The sequence below is a fragment of the Pongo pygmaeus genome, chromosome 12, assembly GCF_028885625.2.
Source record: "Pongo pygmaeus isolate AG05252 chromosome 12, NHGRI_mPonPyg2-v2.0_pri, whole genome shotgun sequence".
Lineage (NCBI taxonomy): Eukaryota > Metazoa > Chordata > Mammalia > Primates > Hominidae > Pongo > Pongo pygmaeus.
The window spans coordinates 132,497,356-132,512,983 of record NC_072385.2 but is presented as its reverse complement, the minus strand read 5'-3'; the positions used below and the strand labels follow the sequence as shown (position 1 = coordinate 132,512,983).

The following is a 15,628-nucleotide window of genomic DNA, read 5'->3' as shown; positions in this document are numbered from 1 at the left end:
TTCCTTGAGACACAATAATATTGAAATTAGACCAATTAATAATCCTACAATGACCCTAAGTGTTCAAGTGAAAGGAAGAGTCACATGTCTCTCACTTGAAATCAAAAGCTAAACATGATTCAGCTTAGTGAGGAAGGCATGTTGAAAGCTGAAATTGGCCAAATGCCAGGTCTCTTGTGCCAAACAACCAAGTCGTGAATGCCAAGAAAAAGTTCTTGAAGGGAATTAAAAGTGCTACCCCAGTGAACACACTAATGATGAAACACAATAATAAGTGAGACAGCCTTATGGCTGATATGGAGCAAGTTTGAATGGTCTGGATACAAGGTAAGTCAGACACAACATTCCCTTAAGCCAAAGCCTAACAGAGTAAGGCCCTAATTCCATTCAATTATATGAAAGCTGAGAGTCGTGAGGAAGCTGCCGAAATAAGATTCTAAAGCTAGCAGAGGTTGGTTCTGAGGTTTAAGGAAAGAAGCCATCTCCACGGCATAAAAGCAAGGAGAAGCAGCAAGTGCTGATGGAGAAGCTGCAGCAAGTTCTCCAGAAGCTCTGAGATCACTGATGAAGATGGCTGCATTAAACAACAGATTTTCCATGTAGACAAAACAGCCTTCTATTGGAAGAAGATGCATTTCGGACTTTCATAGCTGGAGAGAAGTCAATGCCTGACTTCAAAGCTTCAGAGGACAAGGTGACTCTCTTGTCATGGCTGGTGCAGCTGGTGACCTTAAGTTGAAGTCAATGTTCATTTACTTCTCAGAATCTTCAGACCTTTAAGAATTATGCTAAATCAACTCTGCCCATGCTTTATAAATGGAACAAAGCCTGGAGGACAGCACATATGTTTATGGCACGATTTACTGAATATTTTAAGCCCACTCTTGAGACCTACTGCTCAGAAAAAATCAATTATCTTCAAAATATTATTGCTCATTGACAATGCACTTGGTCATGCAAGAGCTCTGATGGGGATGTACAAAGAGATGAATGTTTACACAACATCCATTCTGCAGCCCATGGATCAAGTTATAATTTTGACTTTCAAGTAAGAAATCATTTCATTAGGCTGTAACTGCCATAGATAGTGATTCTTCTAATGGATTGGGGCAAAGTAAACTGAAACCTTCTGGAAAGAATTCGCCACTCTAGATGCTATTAAAATATTTATGATCCATGGGAGCAGGTCAAAATATACACACTAACAGGAGTGCCTGTTAAAAAAAGTTGATTCCTGCCCTCATGGATGACTCTGAGGGGTTCAAGACTTCAGTGGAGGCAGTAACTGCAGATGTGGTAGAAATAGCAAGAGAATTAGAAGTGGAGTCTAAAGATGGGACTGAATTGCTGCAATCTCATGATCAATCTTGAATGGATGAGGAGTTGCTTCTTGGGGATGAGCAAAGAGAGTGGTTTCTTGAGATGGACTCTACTCCTGGTGAAGATACTGTGAACACTGTTGAAATGACAACATAGGATTTAGAATATTCCATTAAGTTTATGTGATAAAGCAGCAGCAGGGTTTAAGAGGACTGACTCCAATGTTGAAATAAGTAATTCTGTGGGTAAGATGCTATCAAACAACATCCCTTGCTACAAATAAATCTTTCATGAAAGTAAGGCTAAACCAATGCGCTAAGCTTCATTTTGTCTTACTTTCCAAAATTGACACAGCCACCCCAGCTTTCAACAACCACCACCGTAATCAGTCAGCAGCCATTAACACCAACACAAGACCCTCCACCAGCAAAGAGATTACAGCTCACTGAAGGCTCAGATGATCGTTCACTATTTTTAGCAATAAAGTATTTTTAAATTAAGGTATGTACATTTTTTAGACATAATGCTTTTGTGCATGTCATAGACCATAGTATAATGTGAACACAGCTTTTATACGCACCGGGAAACCAAAAAAATTGTATGACTTGCTTTATTGAGATAGTCACTGATTGTGGTGGTCTGGAACTGAAGCCACAATATCTCCCAGGTATGCCTGTATTTATGTCATTTGACATATAATTTTGCACACCAGAAACAGGTATTGTTAATAACAAAAAGCAATAGGAATGTTTCAATGCATTGTACATATTATTAAAACAAGATACATATGGTTAACTTTTGCTAGTTTTGTATTAGGCATTTCATTTAAATTAAAATTGGTATATGGCACTCGTTCCCTCGTGACAGAAAAGCACCTAATTTGTCTTTTGTTGATTGAGGAGTGTTCATCCCATGTTCATAAACATTCCATGAAAGCAGCTCAATTTCTCATTCTAATTTTGAAACGATTTGGCAATTTTAACAACATAATATTTAATTTTCGTTAATATTTCATTTTTCTCCTTACATAGACGAGTAGTATTTTTTCCAGGCCCTATAAAGATGCCCTCAGATCCATTCCAGTTTCCTTTAGAGCAGCATCCTCTATCCTACCCATCCACAGCCTGAGGGGCTCAGCAATTGTCACATGTCATCCCCGACTTCTGACCGCAGAGCCACACATGGCTCAGGCCTGGAAAGGGAGTGTCTTCCGTGCACTGTCCCCTCCTGACCTGCGCTCTTGCTTCTGGAAAAGCATCTGCCCATCACAGACACCTCGGTGTGTCGGTGTGTGAGTTGCTTATACATTCCTCTCTGACAAAGAAATGTCCTTTTCCACAACACAAAGATCCCAGGAGACAAGGGCATTTATTTGCCAGAGGTTTTTCCCAAGAGCTCACTCCCACCTGCCAAAATTCAGTCAGGTTAAAGCATCCCGGCTGCTTCGGAAAAGGAAGTCAACTTTATCTGATACCTTATTTTTAGTAATTTTTTCACATTTAGTCACAAAATGATTAGTGACTAGGACAGTTCTGGGGCTTCTTCCTGGACCTACCTCCTTCCCTTCTCAGGCTTTTCATCTCACCTGGAAAAGTTTTAGCCTCACGTAGTGGTTTCAGTTAAAAAAAATAAAGCCATTCTCCATTTGAAAATGTGACCCATTTATTTGAACTGAAAGGCATCATTACAAAGTGCAAACATTTCTTTGGTAATGAACTGAATACAATGGTCATAAAAAAGGCATTTGGCTGTTGGAGCAGTTAGAAAAGTAAATAAATATGTACATTCCACTCCTGTTACAGCGATCCCGCACAGTGGCTGCTAGACACGTTCACCCAGGCACTGCCCACTGATCTGATTACAGAGAGTATCAAACTGGTGATTCCGCAGACATTTTGGGTTGAATTACGGAATTTTTTTTGGTAAATCACAGTCAGCTTCCCCGTTTGGCTTAGACAACACAATTCCTTGTGACTGGACCAGACCGCACATTATGCAGGTGTGCCGCAGGTGTGCCGCAGGTGTGCCACCTCAGTACTGAGACCGCGAGGCCTCCAGGGCGTGTAAGAGGCACAGAATACTCCCAGTGCCTGAGCAACTTACATAACCATCAGCTTTTAGACAAACTTACACATTTCCTATTTTACAGAAATCTCTTCAACAATTTGGTCACTACATTTGACTTGCTGTTTCAAACGAAGTCCACATGTCATGAAACGCCAACCAATTTTTATCAATCATTTACCAATATGAGGATAAGAAGTCAAGACAACCATTTTTACAGATAAAACACATGAATCCAATGACCTTCCTCACAGCTGAAATGCTGCCTCCACCACAGCAACTTGGCCGGCTCGTGCTGGAAGGGTCTGGGTGTCTCCTTGGGAGGATGTGCATCTGGAACACGGGTCGTGCACAAATCACACCAGGCACTGTATGTGCCCATCCTGTCAGAAGGAAGCTGGCCTCCCCCACCCCATGGAAGCCTCGATGCCATACTCCAGTGCTGGACACCTGCCACCCTGAACTGAAATGGCCCGTGACCTCAGGGGCTTCCTCCTCCACCACCTCAGCTGGGCCCTGCTGCGGGCAGGTGGCCCGGACCTTGGTGCCTCGTGTGCCCAGCACTGTGCCTGGCACACGGTGGGTACTCAGGTCAGCGTGCTGTGCTGCACTGAAGCTGTGTGTTCGGGGAAAGGTTGCTCAGAACACAGATCGCTTTGTATTTAGAGAAAAATGGAAGGTTTTGGTCAATTAAAGAGAGACCATGAGGTATGAGAGTTGATTTTCACTGACTTCTAAAAGAACTTTGCATAGTGGAAATGGTTTTTCTGTCATATCTAATACCTAAAAAATGGACAAAATTTCATAAAACATCATGCATTTTAAAAATACAAATGAGGTATAGGGATTCTTTTTTTTTTTTTTTAACGCACTCACACAACCTGAAGTTAGACAGTTCCCGACACTCAAGCTCCTCCTTCCTTGGGAAGAGCCATCCGGAGGCGGCTCTTGTTCAGGACGTGGACGCAACCAGGGCCGGCTGGGAGTGGCGTTGTCAACGCACACAATTGGCCCTCGGCAGGTGTCAGATACACAATGGGATGAAGGAGGATTTTCACATTTGGTTCACAACTAGGCAGTACGTATGCAAGTGACAGCTGAAAGCAAATCTGTTTCTAAATGTGGTTTATGAATGTTCTAATCAAGTGTGGAAGGAGCTGACACACGGGGAGTCACAGGCTATACAGCTGCTTCGAGCAGCGGGAATGTTTGTCTTGGGATTAGATGCTGACGCGTGCTGAAATGTTACAGAGAGCCCAGAGGAAGGAGGAGCTCAGAGGTTCCCAGGGAGAAGGCCGGGGGCTTGCACTGCACCCCCAGACAGTGTCCCTGTGAACACTCTCATCAAAGGTTCTGTTGCATTTTCCAAACACCAATTTTCTTTTTAAACATAGCTTGTGATGGAACCCCGATTTCGGTGAGCCCCTCTGGCAGCTCCAAGACTCACCCCTCCTGCAGGTGACAGGTCTGCCAGCTCCTGGCATCTGAACAAGGCAAGGCTGACATATAGAGGTATCCTGCTTTATTTAAAAAGAAATGGTGTTGGGAGGCAAAATCAATTTAGGCGCCTAAATGATTCAACTGTGCAATTTAATAGTAGCACCAATTTTTCATTTTAAAAGAATTAAATAAAAACCTGAGAAGTCTAACGTGAAGCTAGGACCCCTGCCTGCTTCCCTTCGGGCACCTGCTCCGCCTCCTTCTCTGCAGATGCTCTGGTTGGAAGCCTCCTGCACTGCCTTCTGTAACAGCACCAGCTGGACGTTGTCATGAAATGTCACGAGTTCTGGGTGTTTCCTGGTCTGCAGCCTGCAGCTCCCTGCTATCGGCCACCTGATCTCACGATGGCACAGCAGACAAACTCTGAGGAGCCTCCCAGGAGCCTAGGGCTTTTCCTCCGCCCTCTTGTGTAAGCAGACTGGACAGCAGGCCCCTGGGATGTTCACGGGGACAGCACAGGTGGCAGGGGGGCAAGCTTCTACGAAGCAGGTGACCTGCCCATCCTGGAGAAGAGAGACAGAGCACAGCCTGTCAGCTCTGGGATGGCCTTCAGGTGAGCACAGCCTGTCAGCTCTGGGACAGGTGCCAGCCACAGCCATGAGTCAGGCCTTGCCCTGAGGCCCCTGCCTTGCCCGCTGTGCTTGCCCTGTGGGCATGGGTTTTGTGGTTCTCTAAGGATTTCATAGTTGCAGACAGGTACGAGTTAATGGGAGCCCCCATAACAAGTCTCCCTGAGGCTCCCATCACACCCTTCCGTCCATGCCCACGGTCCTCTCACCCTGAGGGGCCAAGACCACCAGCTGGGCACATCCTCCCACCTCACACCTGGATCCCCTCGGACTGTGTCTGGGAGTGGGCGTTGTCAGGAAGCAGGATGGGACTAGAGAGAGGGGGGAAGGGACAGGGCTTTGCTCTTCCCCGGTCTGCCCTTCCCAAACCTGACCAGCTCAGGGACACTGATGCACCCTCTCCCAATGGCCATGGCAAGTGAGGTGCCCAGGCTGGCCCGCTGTTCTCACCATCCTGCCTCCTCACACTATGCCCCAAGCTTTCCACAGAGCCTGGTTCCAGCCAGACGTCTGTCCATTGCCGGCACCAGGGCACCCTCCACCTGCCACCAGTCTCCCTTCTGCAGGGACCCCAGTGACCTCTGTAACACCCGCAGCCCTGATGGGAGATGGGACAGGGACAGTGGTGGGCACGTCAGTGTTTACCCACCAGCTCTGCAGGGAGAAGCTGATCTGCCCCATTCATGGGTTTCCATGGCATGAGTATTCCTGCCACAGCTGGTGGGAGGTGAAGCCAGTACACACAAGCAGCCCCAGGTGGCCCTGCACAGAGTAGGGGCTGCCCGCCCTCTGTGGGGTGAACCATTCTGAGGTTCTGGGTCTCCTAGCACGTCCTCTGTGGACAGAGAGCTGGGCTTGCCTGGTGCTTCCATAGGAGTGAAGGAGGGATGGAGGCCGGCACAGGTGGGTGGGGAGGGGCCTGGCCCTGACCTCTGGCCCACCCACCTGAGTGGTCACATGGGACTCTCGGACTTGGGTATACCTTAGGGCATGAAGACAGACCCCCCCCTCCGCCCATACTCACTTTGCATTCACAAATGGTGCATGCATCCTTTTTCCACTTGGTGTTGTTGGCGTGAGATTCGCCCCCGGCATCCACGCACTCTGTGGTACTGAGCCGTGATTCAAGTTTCTTTATCTGCAGCAAAGCAAAGAACATTCATTCATTGGCCACTTCAGAGTAACAGCTTGGCTATTGTATTAAAAGATGTTATTTCACTGAAAATAATGCCTTAAAATAAACAACATTTGAGGGGAATATTTCTGAAGAACTTTTACAGAATCTCCAATGTCCTTATTAGACTGGCAATGGGTAACCAAACGCCCCAATGGAAGACGTTCCCACCACCGTTCTGTCAAATAAAAGCCTTGGTCACAAAGGCGACGTTCTCAGAGGACTGTGGGAGCAAGATTCAACCAGATGACAAGAACGTCCTGCACCTACACTTCCACCAGAACGAACAATGATCACTCAGAATCCCCAGAGTCAAGTCTGCCTTATTTTCCAAGTAACAACACCACTGGCTTTTCTCTGGAAGCACGGGGCCGTATAACAAGGCGCCCTTTCCAACTGCTATGCCATGCACAGGGGTAGCAGGAGCCTCCTGGAAGGGTCTCCTTCCTCAAACCCTCTCTTGCATCTTGCAGGGCCGGGGCGCAGACAGGGTGACAGTGGCCGGAAATGCCTGGGCCATGAGGTGACCTTGGGAAGAGGCCACCCACAGCACAGCACCAAGCCGCAGCAGGGACCCTGCACTGCAGAGGGTCCAGCAATCTCCACGAGTGAGAGAAAAGTAAACTCGCACACCTCATTAAAACCATCCTGATTTGGGGTTTTCTGTCCCTTGCAAGTGAACCTAAACCGTCCGTGATGTCTGAAATGAACACAAATTATTTATCATATATATCCCAATTCTTCTAATAAGCCTTCTCATAAAGCATGTTCAGCCACAGGTGAGGCTGTCTGCTTTGACCGATCCACGATGATGGCTGTGAATAACTTCAGCAAGCCACCCTCTTCCTTATTTCAATTAAAAGATCTTCTTTGGTCTCCTGTCAGCCATAAGTGTGTGGTCCCCAGCCTGTACAGGAGCAGTGTCTCACCTATGCACACACCATGCTGAAAAAGGTGGACGCCCCCTCCCCGTACCATCTGCATTTCATAATGACAGCTGGACATCTAAGTCCTAACTAGCCAAACAGCTACTCACTTTGGGAAACGCCTCATATACAGCTTCTAAATGAAAGCCATCTTTCCTGTATGCCTCATTCATTAGCAACTGGCACTTAAGTTACCAAAGCTTAGAACTTTCTAGCTGAAACCATGGGGGAAAAAAAAAAAGAGGGAAGCCTCAGGAACAGTGGCATAGGGGCCAGAGAGCACTTAGGGGTGGCAGCCAGGATGGCCTGCAGAGGTTCCAGGTCAGAGAGCACTTGGGGGTGGCAGCCAGGACGGTCTGCAGAGGTTCCAGGTGACCTGCATGTCACCTCTGTGTCTGCAGCTGACCTGCTTTAATTCACAGCCAGAGAGAAGCAGTGACCACGCCGGCCCATGTGCGCCTCTGCAGTCACCAAGATACATGAACATCTCTGCACACATGGCGTGCAGGGAAATGACCACAGACGGAACACACCCTGTGTTGCCGCCGGCCGCAAAATCACAAGGAACATCCGCATTTCTCAGACCTAGCGCTGCCACCCAGGGAGCTGCCCGTTCATCCTGAGGGTGGAAGGGAAGTCCAGCACTGTGGACAGAATCAACAACATGGGAGGGCACAGGGCGTTGGTATTTGCAGACATAGGTGGGGTGGCTGGTCCCCCTCTGCCTCTGCTCTGCTGTCCAGGGTCACCTGTGCACAAGGCCTGCCCTGAAAAACCTTGGAGTTCACAGACCCCCCCTCCCCAGTGGACCCCCCTAGGGCACCCAGGCCCCAGCACGGACCCCAAGGGTCAGCTTGGGTTTGTCTCTGCTTCTCTCCTATTGCCAGGTGCAGCTGAGTGAACAATGCATGCTGTCCACTTGGGCAGCTGCCAGGGGATGGGCACCTGATCTCTAGGCTGCAGACGGAGGAAGACCTGCCACATGCTGTCCACTCTGACAGCTGCCAGGGGATGGGCACCTGATCTCTAGGCTGCAGACGGAGGAAGACCTGCCACATGCTGTCCACTCTGACAGCTGCGTGAGGACTTGCACCTGGTCTCTAGGCTGCAGAGGCAGGAGGACCTGCCACACACTGTCCACTCTGACAGCTGTGTGAGGACTTGCACCTGGTCTCTAGGCTGCAGAGGCAGGAGGACCTGCAGCTGCACGGGATGACGGGGCAGCACAGGAGCAGTCAGGGTACCTCTCCCTGTGGCTGGGGGTAACCTTGGGGCTACACTAGGAGATGACAGAAGTTTCTCCCAAACCTAAGGGCTAAGAGTCCTGTGAGTAGGAAAGGAGCTGTGCTTACAGACTAAATGTGCTGCAGACAGCCAGCACCTGCATACCCTGTGAATCCATCCACACCAGCGGAGTGACTGCACTTCCTTTTATTTTAGCCATAGATCTCAGTCTCTACCCCCTTACGTAAAATCCCAGAGACAACCCCCACCACAGGCGCTGGAGAAAGCAGAAGTAAGTTCCTGGGATAGGAAGGAGAGGACAGAACTCATTTCCGCAGAGCGCCAGAGAAGAGCCCCGTCTGAAAATCCCTGTGGTCGTACCACAGACACCAGGACTTTCCTCACACCCGGAGAGGCTGGATCAGGTGTGGAGGGCTGACCTGGAAATGCCTCCTTACCACGCTCTGGGAGAGATGATTCAGTGTTATTCTTGAATAAGAGGCTTAAGAACAGGACTTCATGTTTGAACTCTTCTACAGCATCCTAATCCTGTGTTCCCTCCAGCAAGGTTACCTGGCTGGCAGTCCCACGGCCGTGACACAGATTGCCCCTGCCCAGTGACCCCCATCTGCTGGGAAACCCAGGGACACCAGTGGCACATGGCCCGGCCCGACCCAGCATGCAGAAATGACACCCCCAAGGCTCCAGGGTCGGGGTCCCGTGTGGGCAGTTGAACAGTCGCCTGGGAATAAAGCACTATACCCGGAAGGTTTGGGCAGGGCTGTGCTGCTGTGGAATCTTGGAGGGGGAGACACAGGCCCCCAGGCACTTCACCTGTGTTCTGAGGTCTGTGATGGTCTTCTGCATTTCCAGAACAAACTCTCTGAAGTCATTTGTCCCAGGTGCATCTGAGCGTGTGCTGAAGACTGAGGTGCTGTTGCTGAGATGTTCCCCGTGTCTCCCAACACTGGTGAGGGGAAAGGAAGAGGAGGGAAATATAACCTCGGCAGGTCACGCCGGGTCTCATTTCAAGGTTTCCTGGGTGTGCACCGCCCCTGATGCTCTGAGCTGGGTCTCATTTCAAGGTTTCCTGGGTGTGCACCGCCCCTGATGTTCTGAGCGGGCAGCACAGCAGGACGCAGGCTGCAGCCTGGCCCCCAGTGCCCCGGGACGTCCCTGACAGGAACCATCCTCGCCACAGGCCCACAGCAGGATGCCGGTCCTACTGCCCGATGCCCGAAGTGCGAGGGCCCCTCTGCACATCATTTGACCTCAGAGACCACCATACCTGGGTATTTTCCGTGGTCTTGTTTTCTTGGTCGGCTTGTCCTCCTGGTAGCTGAACTCAAGAGACCGTCTGCCTCGGAAATGATAGGAAAAGGCATTGAACTGCCCCCTGGTCCTACAGTCTAAAATGGAAGCACAAAGCAGCATGTCAGCTCTGAAGGCTCTGACCTCGGGGAAATTAAGCACATCCTGCCGACTATGACGTCTTCACTGGCTGCCTGTGGAGCAAACTGTGGCACCTTTCAGTCAGGCAACCTGGCAGCTGGTCTGCAGCTCTTGTTCTCCTGGTCTGAGGGGCCAAGCCTCTCCCCACCTGTGCCCCAGCCCTCGTGACCTCATGGTGCTGGCCGCCCTGAGGACAGCTGGGCGCACTGAGGAGGCCCACCACGCCATCTAACCACACCCTTGCGGAGTTCCCTCCACCCACAGAGGAAGGCTCAGGCACTCTGCCTTGGAGATCAGAGTCTGCTGTTTCTGGGGGTCCCTCCCCTATGGCCAGGTGACAATCTGCACTCTGGAGTGCCTTTAAAATTATACTACACTCCCCGTATCACACTGTCAGACAAAAGGCGGCCTGACCCTGCTTCTCCTGAATGTCGCCCAAACACCTCCTGCCTAGGTGTGGCTCCCACCTGAGCCCCGGGTGAGTGAGGGGCCCTCAGTGCCGGGTCCCTCCTGAGCCCCGGGTGAGTGAGGGGCCCTCAGTGCCGGGTCCCTCCTGAGCCCCGAGTGAGTGAGGGGCCCTCAGTGCCGTGTCCCTCCTGGTCCCCGGGTGAGTGAGGGGCCCTCAGTGCCGGGTCCCACCTGAGCCCCGGGTGAGTGAGGGGCCCTCAGTGCCGGGTCCCACCTGAGCCCCGGGTGAGTGAGGGGCCCTCAGTGCCGTGTCCCTTCTGGTCCCCAGGTGAGTGAGGGGCCCTCAGTGCCGTGTCCCACCTGGGCCCTGTGGACACACTATCTAACGAAGTGATGGGGTGTTCGGTCTGTCTTGTACATCATCCTCACCCAAGAAAGCTGTGGCAGAGCACGAAAGTGAAGGGCAAATATGGACCTCTGCAAAATGCTAATGTCTCAGGAAGCCACTGGAGTAGAAATTCTATGAGAAGAGAAGAGGCACGTGCAGCATAAACCTCAGACCCCATGCCAGCTTTCCTGTCTCCCTTGAAGGGCAGCCAGCTTTCCTGTCTCCCTTGAAGGGCAGCCAGCTCCTTCTGGTCTAGCATTTGCCTGACTGGCTGGAAAGAGTATCTTCAAGACAGAGACCTAAAGCCCCCTCTGCCTCCACAGTGGAGCCCATAAACAGTCCCACTGAATGACCCACTGTTTATTTCCACAGTTAACTATACAGCTTCTGAGTAAACCCAGCTGGCTGGACCCCTCGCTGATTCCACCCACAAATCGTCTCAGGAGCAGAGAATGGCACAGTTTCTTAAAACTCCTGGGCACACAAATACATCATAAAACAGCAGCTGCCTCCCAGACTACCGCAGCCCCTCCCAGCAACACCCAGGGACAAGAATGAGCCTCACTGGCAGGTGGCAGGTCCATCCAGGGCTGTGCAGGTCTGGGGTGGGTCCCCGGTAGAATTACAGGGTGACAGGGAAGCAGCGGGGCCAGGACACGGTCCCAGGCACTGTGGGGTCCCTGCCAAAGCGCACACCAGCCCCAACCCCAGAACTCTTTGATGGGACCTCCATCCCTCCAGGATGGCCGTCTCTTCCTCATGCCCCAGGGCACAGCTGGGCCACCCCTGCTCAGCGGCCTGGCCTGCACCTGCTCTGTGCTGCCCAGGCTGGCCAAGCCAGGAGCAGGCTGGCTTCCCGGACCTAGTGTAGACACCACACAGCTACACTATGGATGTAGGCATCAATGAAGTGAATGATGAAGAGTTGCAGCTCAAGGACATTCGCTTTAAATGTGTCTTTTTATTTTTTTGAGACAGTTTTGCTCTTGTTGCCCAGGCTGGAGTGCAATGGCACCATCTCAGCTCACTGCAACCTCTGCCTCCTGGGTTCAAGTGATTCTCCTGCCTCAGCCTCCCATCTAGCTGGGATTACAGGTGCCTGCCACCACACCCGGCTAATTTTTGTATTTTTGTAGAGACGGGGTTTCACCATGTTGGCCAGACTAGTCTCGAACTCCTAACCTCAGGTGATCGATCCACCTGCCTCGGCCTCCCAAAGTGCTGGGATTATAGGCATGTGCCACCGCCCAGCCCCCAATGTGTCTTTTTAAAAAGTTTAATTGAAAAGTAAATAGCAATTGACATTTGGTTCTGTCAAATCTGAGTTCTGTTTTTGTATTTTTCTGCTGTATTTAGATATGGCTTTTGGAGTAAAATAAAAACAGGTAAAGCTTATCAAGTATTCTCTAAGCTGTGTCAACTTAAGGCCATGCCTGGTATTTTAAGAGGGAAAAGTATCCGGAGGAAACAATGTCAGCAATTGCTTCAGGCAGCTAAGCCTCTCTCACAGTGCCCTGAGAGGAGGAGGGACTTGTAACATGAGGGGAACAAAGACTGGCTTTAAAGATGAAGTCTTTCAAAGAACTTTGGATTTTCTTAGCAAAAGAGCAGAAAACCTGGCTGTACTTCTTAATAAGCAGCTAACAGGGGCCTGGTAAAGTTATCAGAAAATGGGTTTTTGTATCATTGGCTTTTCCTAATCATTTTCAAGAGCACAATTTTCTACAAACAGAACAAATTTTCTACCATGCTTGTAGAAAAGCATTTTGAATTGGATAAACCAGTGAGGATATAAAACAAAAACAAAAACAAAACAAAACAATAAAAAGATATACGTTTCCAACAGATGTAATAACAAGCATGTAAATAATTTGGAAAATTGGGTACCTAGCAAGCATAATTTTATTTTTTATGTGAATTCTCCTATCATATATGCTTCCCTGCATGCATGTGTGGGTGGTGGGGGGGGACAGATGAGGAGGCAGATGCAGAATTAAATCACACACACCCCCCACAGGTACATACACTCCACAAACACCCCCTACAGTCGCACACAGACACACAGGCACGCACTCTCTAAGAAGAAGCTGCTAAAACACAGCTCTATTATCAATGCAGATTTCAACGCTTACTAAATTAAATAAGATCTTGGCCAGAAATATTACTTCAGGAAAAATGAGGTGGTGGAGAATATGTGTACAGTGTCTGAACTTTGTATGTCTCTTCTTAAACTACCAAGTGTCCACAGACACCACAAGCTCCACAGAGTGCCGGGTGAGGCCGGGGTCTGGCCCCACCTCCTGGTCACGCTCACCGCTCACCGCAGGTCCCCAGATCCCCCCATTGTGATGGGCCCTGCTTCTCTCACCACAAGAGTGAGTGCTCCACAACTTAGGTTCTAAACATCCCCAGTTTGGTATTTTATGGGGCTCTGATCATAGTTTGAATAAAGCCAAAATTACGTTCAAATTAGTAATGGAAATGGAGGTTAACCAAGACTGGGAGTTAGGAATGCGAAGCAGGAACTCAGCCAGGAGAACCATCGCCGCACACAGCCGGCCACTGACGCCTCTGCTGGGAAGACGGACCTGGCACGCCAGGGCACGAGTGCCGGGGCTGTGGGATTGATATCAGGGCATCCCTCAGCTATAGGGCCCCGTGCGCCAATCATGAGACCACCTCCTACCTGCAGGGCACCTCACGAGATATTTTATAACATCTATCTTCAGTCATTTACGTTATAGATATTTAGAACATTCAGATTAATTTTTAAGAAAACCTGATATATTTGATATGCTTCTTTCATATTTTGATTTTCGTCTTTCATCTGGCTACACAAGTACTGGAAGCTAGACATACATTAGGTTTTAAGGAAAAATTAGAGGCACACCTTGCTGAAGTCTGGGTTTCTGTTTCTCTTAGTGTTTTAGTTATTATGAATGTTCTCCCACAGCATGGCCAATTCCTCAGAATCACCAACTTTGTTTATATTTTTGGCTCCACAGTCCATCTCAGCATGGATACAGCACAATTTAAATCTGAAGCTGAGTATTTTGTTTTCAGTTTTCAAGATTAGGATGACATCTGCAGGTAATTAAGCACCCACCAAGCAGTCACCAAAACCAGGGATGAAAAAGGAACAGACGTGGTGCCCCTGGCACGCACCTTCACAGCAGTCCTGCCACACCCGGAGGTCCACCCTGGGGATCTCGTCACAGCTGCCGTAGCCGTGAGGGAACTCCGCCACCCTGAACACGTCGCTCTGCACCCGGGTGATGTTGTCTGCGTCGTCGCATAGGATCCTGGCCAGCGACGTCTGCTTGATCTGAGTCAGCTGGGCCGGGGAGAACACCCCGGGGTTCTCATACCACAACCTGGATCCCCCAAAATGAAAGCAGGATCAGAGAAGGGCAGGAGACTCACAGGTCACCAGGAGCTGAGTTAAAATCTCCCCCTACTTAGTTCACAGCAATACAGAAACCACTAGGTTTGATTAGGTGTCACTTAAAAATGGACTCACCACACTGCTCACATCCCCTACTCCATAACAAAACCAAAGGCAGACAATCTGATGTAAAAATGACAGTGTTGGCCAGGCACGGTGGCTCACACCTGTAATCCCAGCACTTTGGGAGGCCGAGGTGGGCAGATCATGAGGTCAGGAGATCGAGACCATCCTGGCTAACACGGTGAAACCCCGTCTCTACTAAAACTACAAAAAATTAGCATGGTGGGGTGGTGGGCACCTATAGTCCCAGCTACTCGGGAGGCTGAGACAGGAGAATAGCGTGAACCCGAGAGACGGAGCTTGCAGTGAGCCGAGATGGCACCACTGCACTCCAGCCTGGGTGACAGAGCAAGACTCCGTCTCAAAAAAAAAACAAAAAACAAAAACAAAAAACCCCACAGTGTTAGCTCTTCTGACTAGCAACAAAGACAATGGGCAACTTTAAAAAAAAACTGGTATGGCAGTTATTTCAGGTCTGCTGAAATAGTTAGTAATAGGTAGGGTCTGCCTTTCCACTACATTAAAGTAATGTAATAACAGTAGACTAGAGATAAAACACAGATCTTGCCTGAAGCCCAAACTCCTCTAAAGTCCCACAGTGGTTTAGCTGTATGGACTGTCCAATAGGTTTACAGGAACAGAAATATTCCTATAAATGAAGGGGTGGGAAAAGCATCTTTGAACCTCGTGTGGTTAAGTTTTGAGGCTGCAAGGACATGTAAGCCCAAGGCGGTGCACAGAAGACACCAGGGCCTCAGTGCCTTCCTCATTCTCAACCGGGGACACACAAGACATTAGGGCTTCGTGCCTCCCTCATTCTCAACCAGGACAGCTCTTCTCCTCGAGAGGGTGGCTTAGGAGGGTGCTCCCCTTTCTGGTGCACGTGCTCACCTGTCCCCATCTCGCAGGCGCTTGAACTGTGTGCTGAGAAGACACATCAGGGTGGGGCCCAGCCGGCTGCCTGGCACCAGGTCCTCCACCATGAGCGCCGGAAACAGGTCAATGTTGAGTGTCGAGCCATACAACCTAAAAAATAAACAGAAAACTGAAATTTACTTAACAAAGCTGCACGTGGTAAAAAATACAGCAATATAA

At 49.7% G+C, this 15,628-nt stretch overlaps 1 protein-coding gene across 2 annotated transcripts in view; it reads right to left on the bottom strand.

Moving 5' to 3' along the window:
• Positions 1-2,964: 2,964 nt before the first annotated feature.
• PXDN (peroxidasin) overlaps positions 2,965-15,628 on the bottom strand; it is a 110,062-nt gene continuing 97,398 nt past the window's right edge. For both annotated transcript variants that reach the window (XM_054475591.2, XM_054475592.2), the window contains 6 exons: positions 15,425-15,559; positions 14,191-14,399; positions 10,066-10,186; positions 9,612-9,744; positions 6,478-6,591; positions 2,965-5,387 (listed from right to left, as the gene is read on the bottom strand). In XM_054475591.2, the coding sequence (XP_054331566.1) occupies positions 5,268-5,387; positions 6,478-6,591; positions 9,612-9,744; positions 10,066-10,186; positions 14,191-14,399; positions 15,425-15,559 (832 nt within the window). In that variant the 3' untranslated portion in view covers positions 2,965-5,267. The remainder of the gene's footprint in view (positions 5,388-6,477; positions 6,592-9,611; positions 9,745-10,065; positions 10,187-14,190; positions 14,400-15,424; positions 15,560-15,628) is intronic.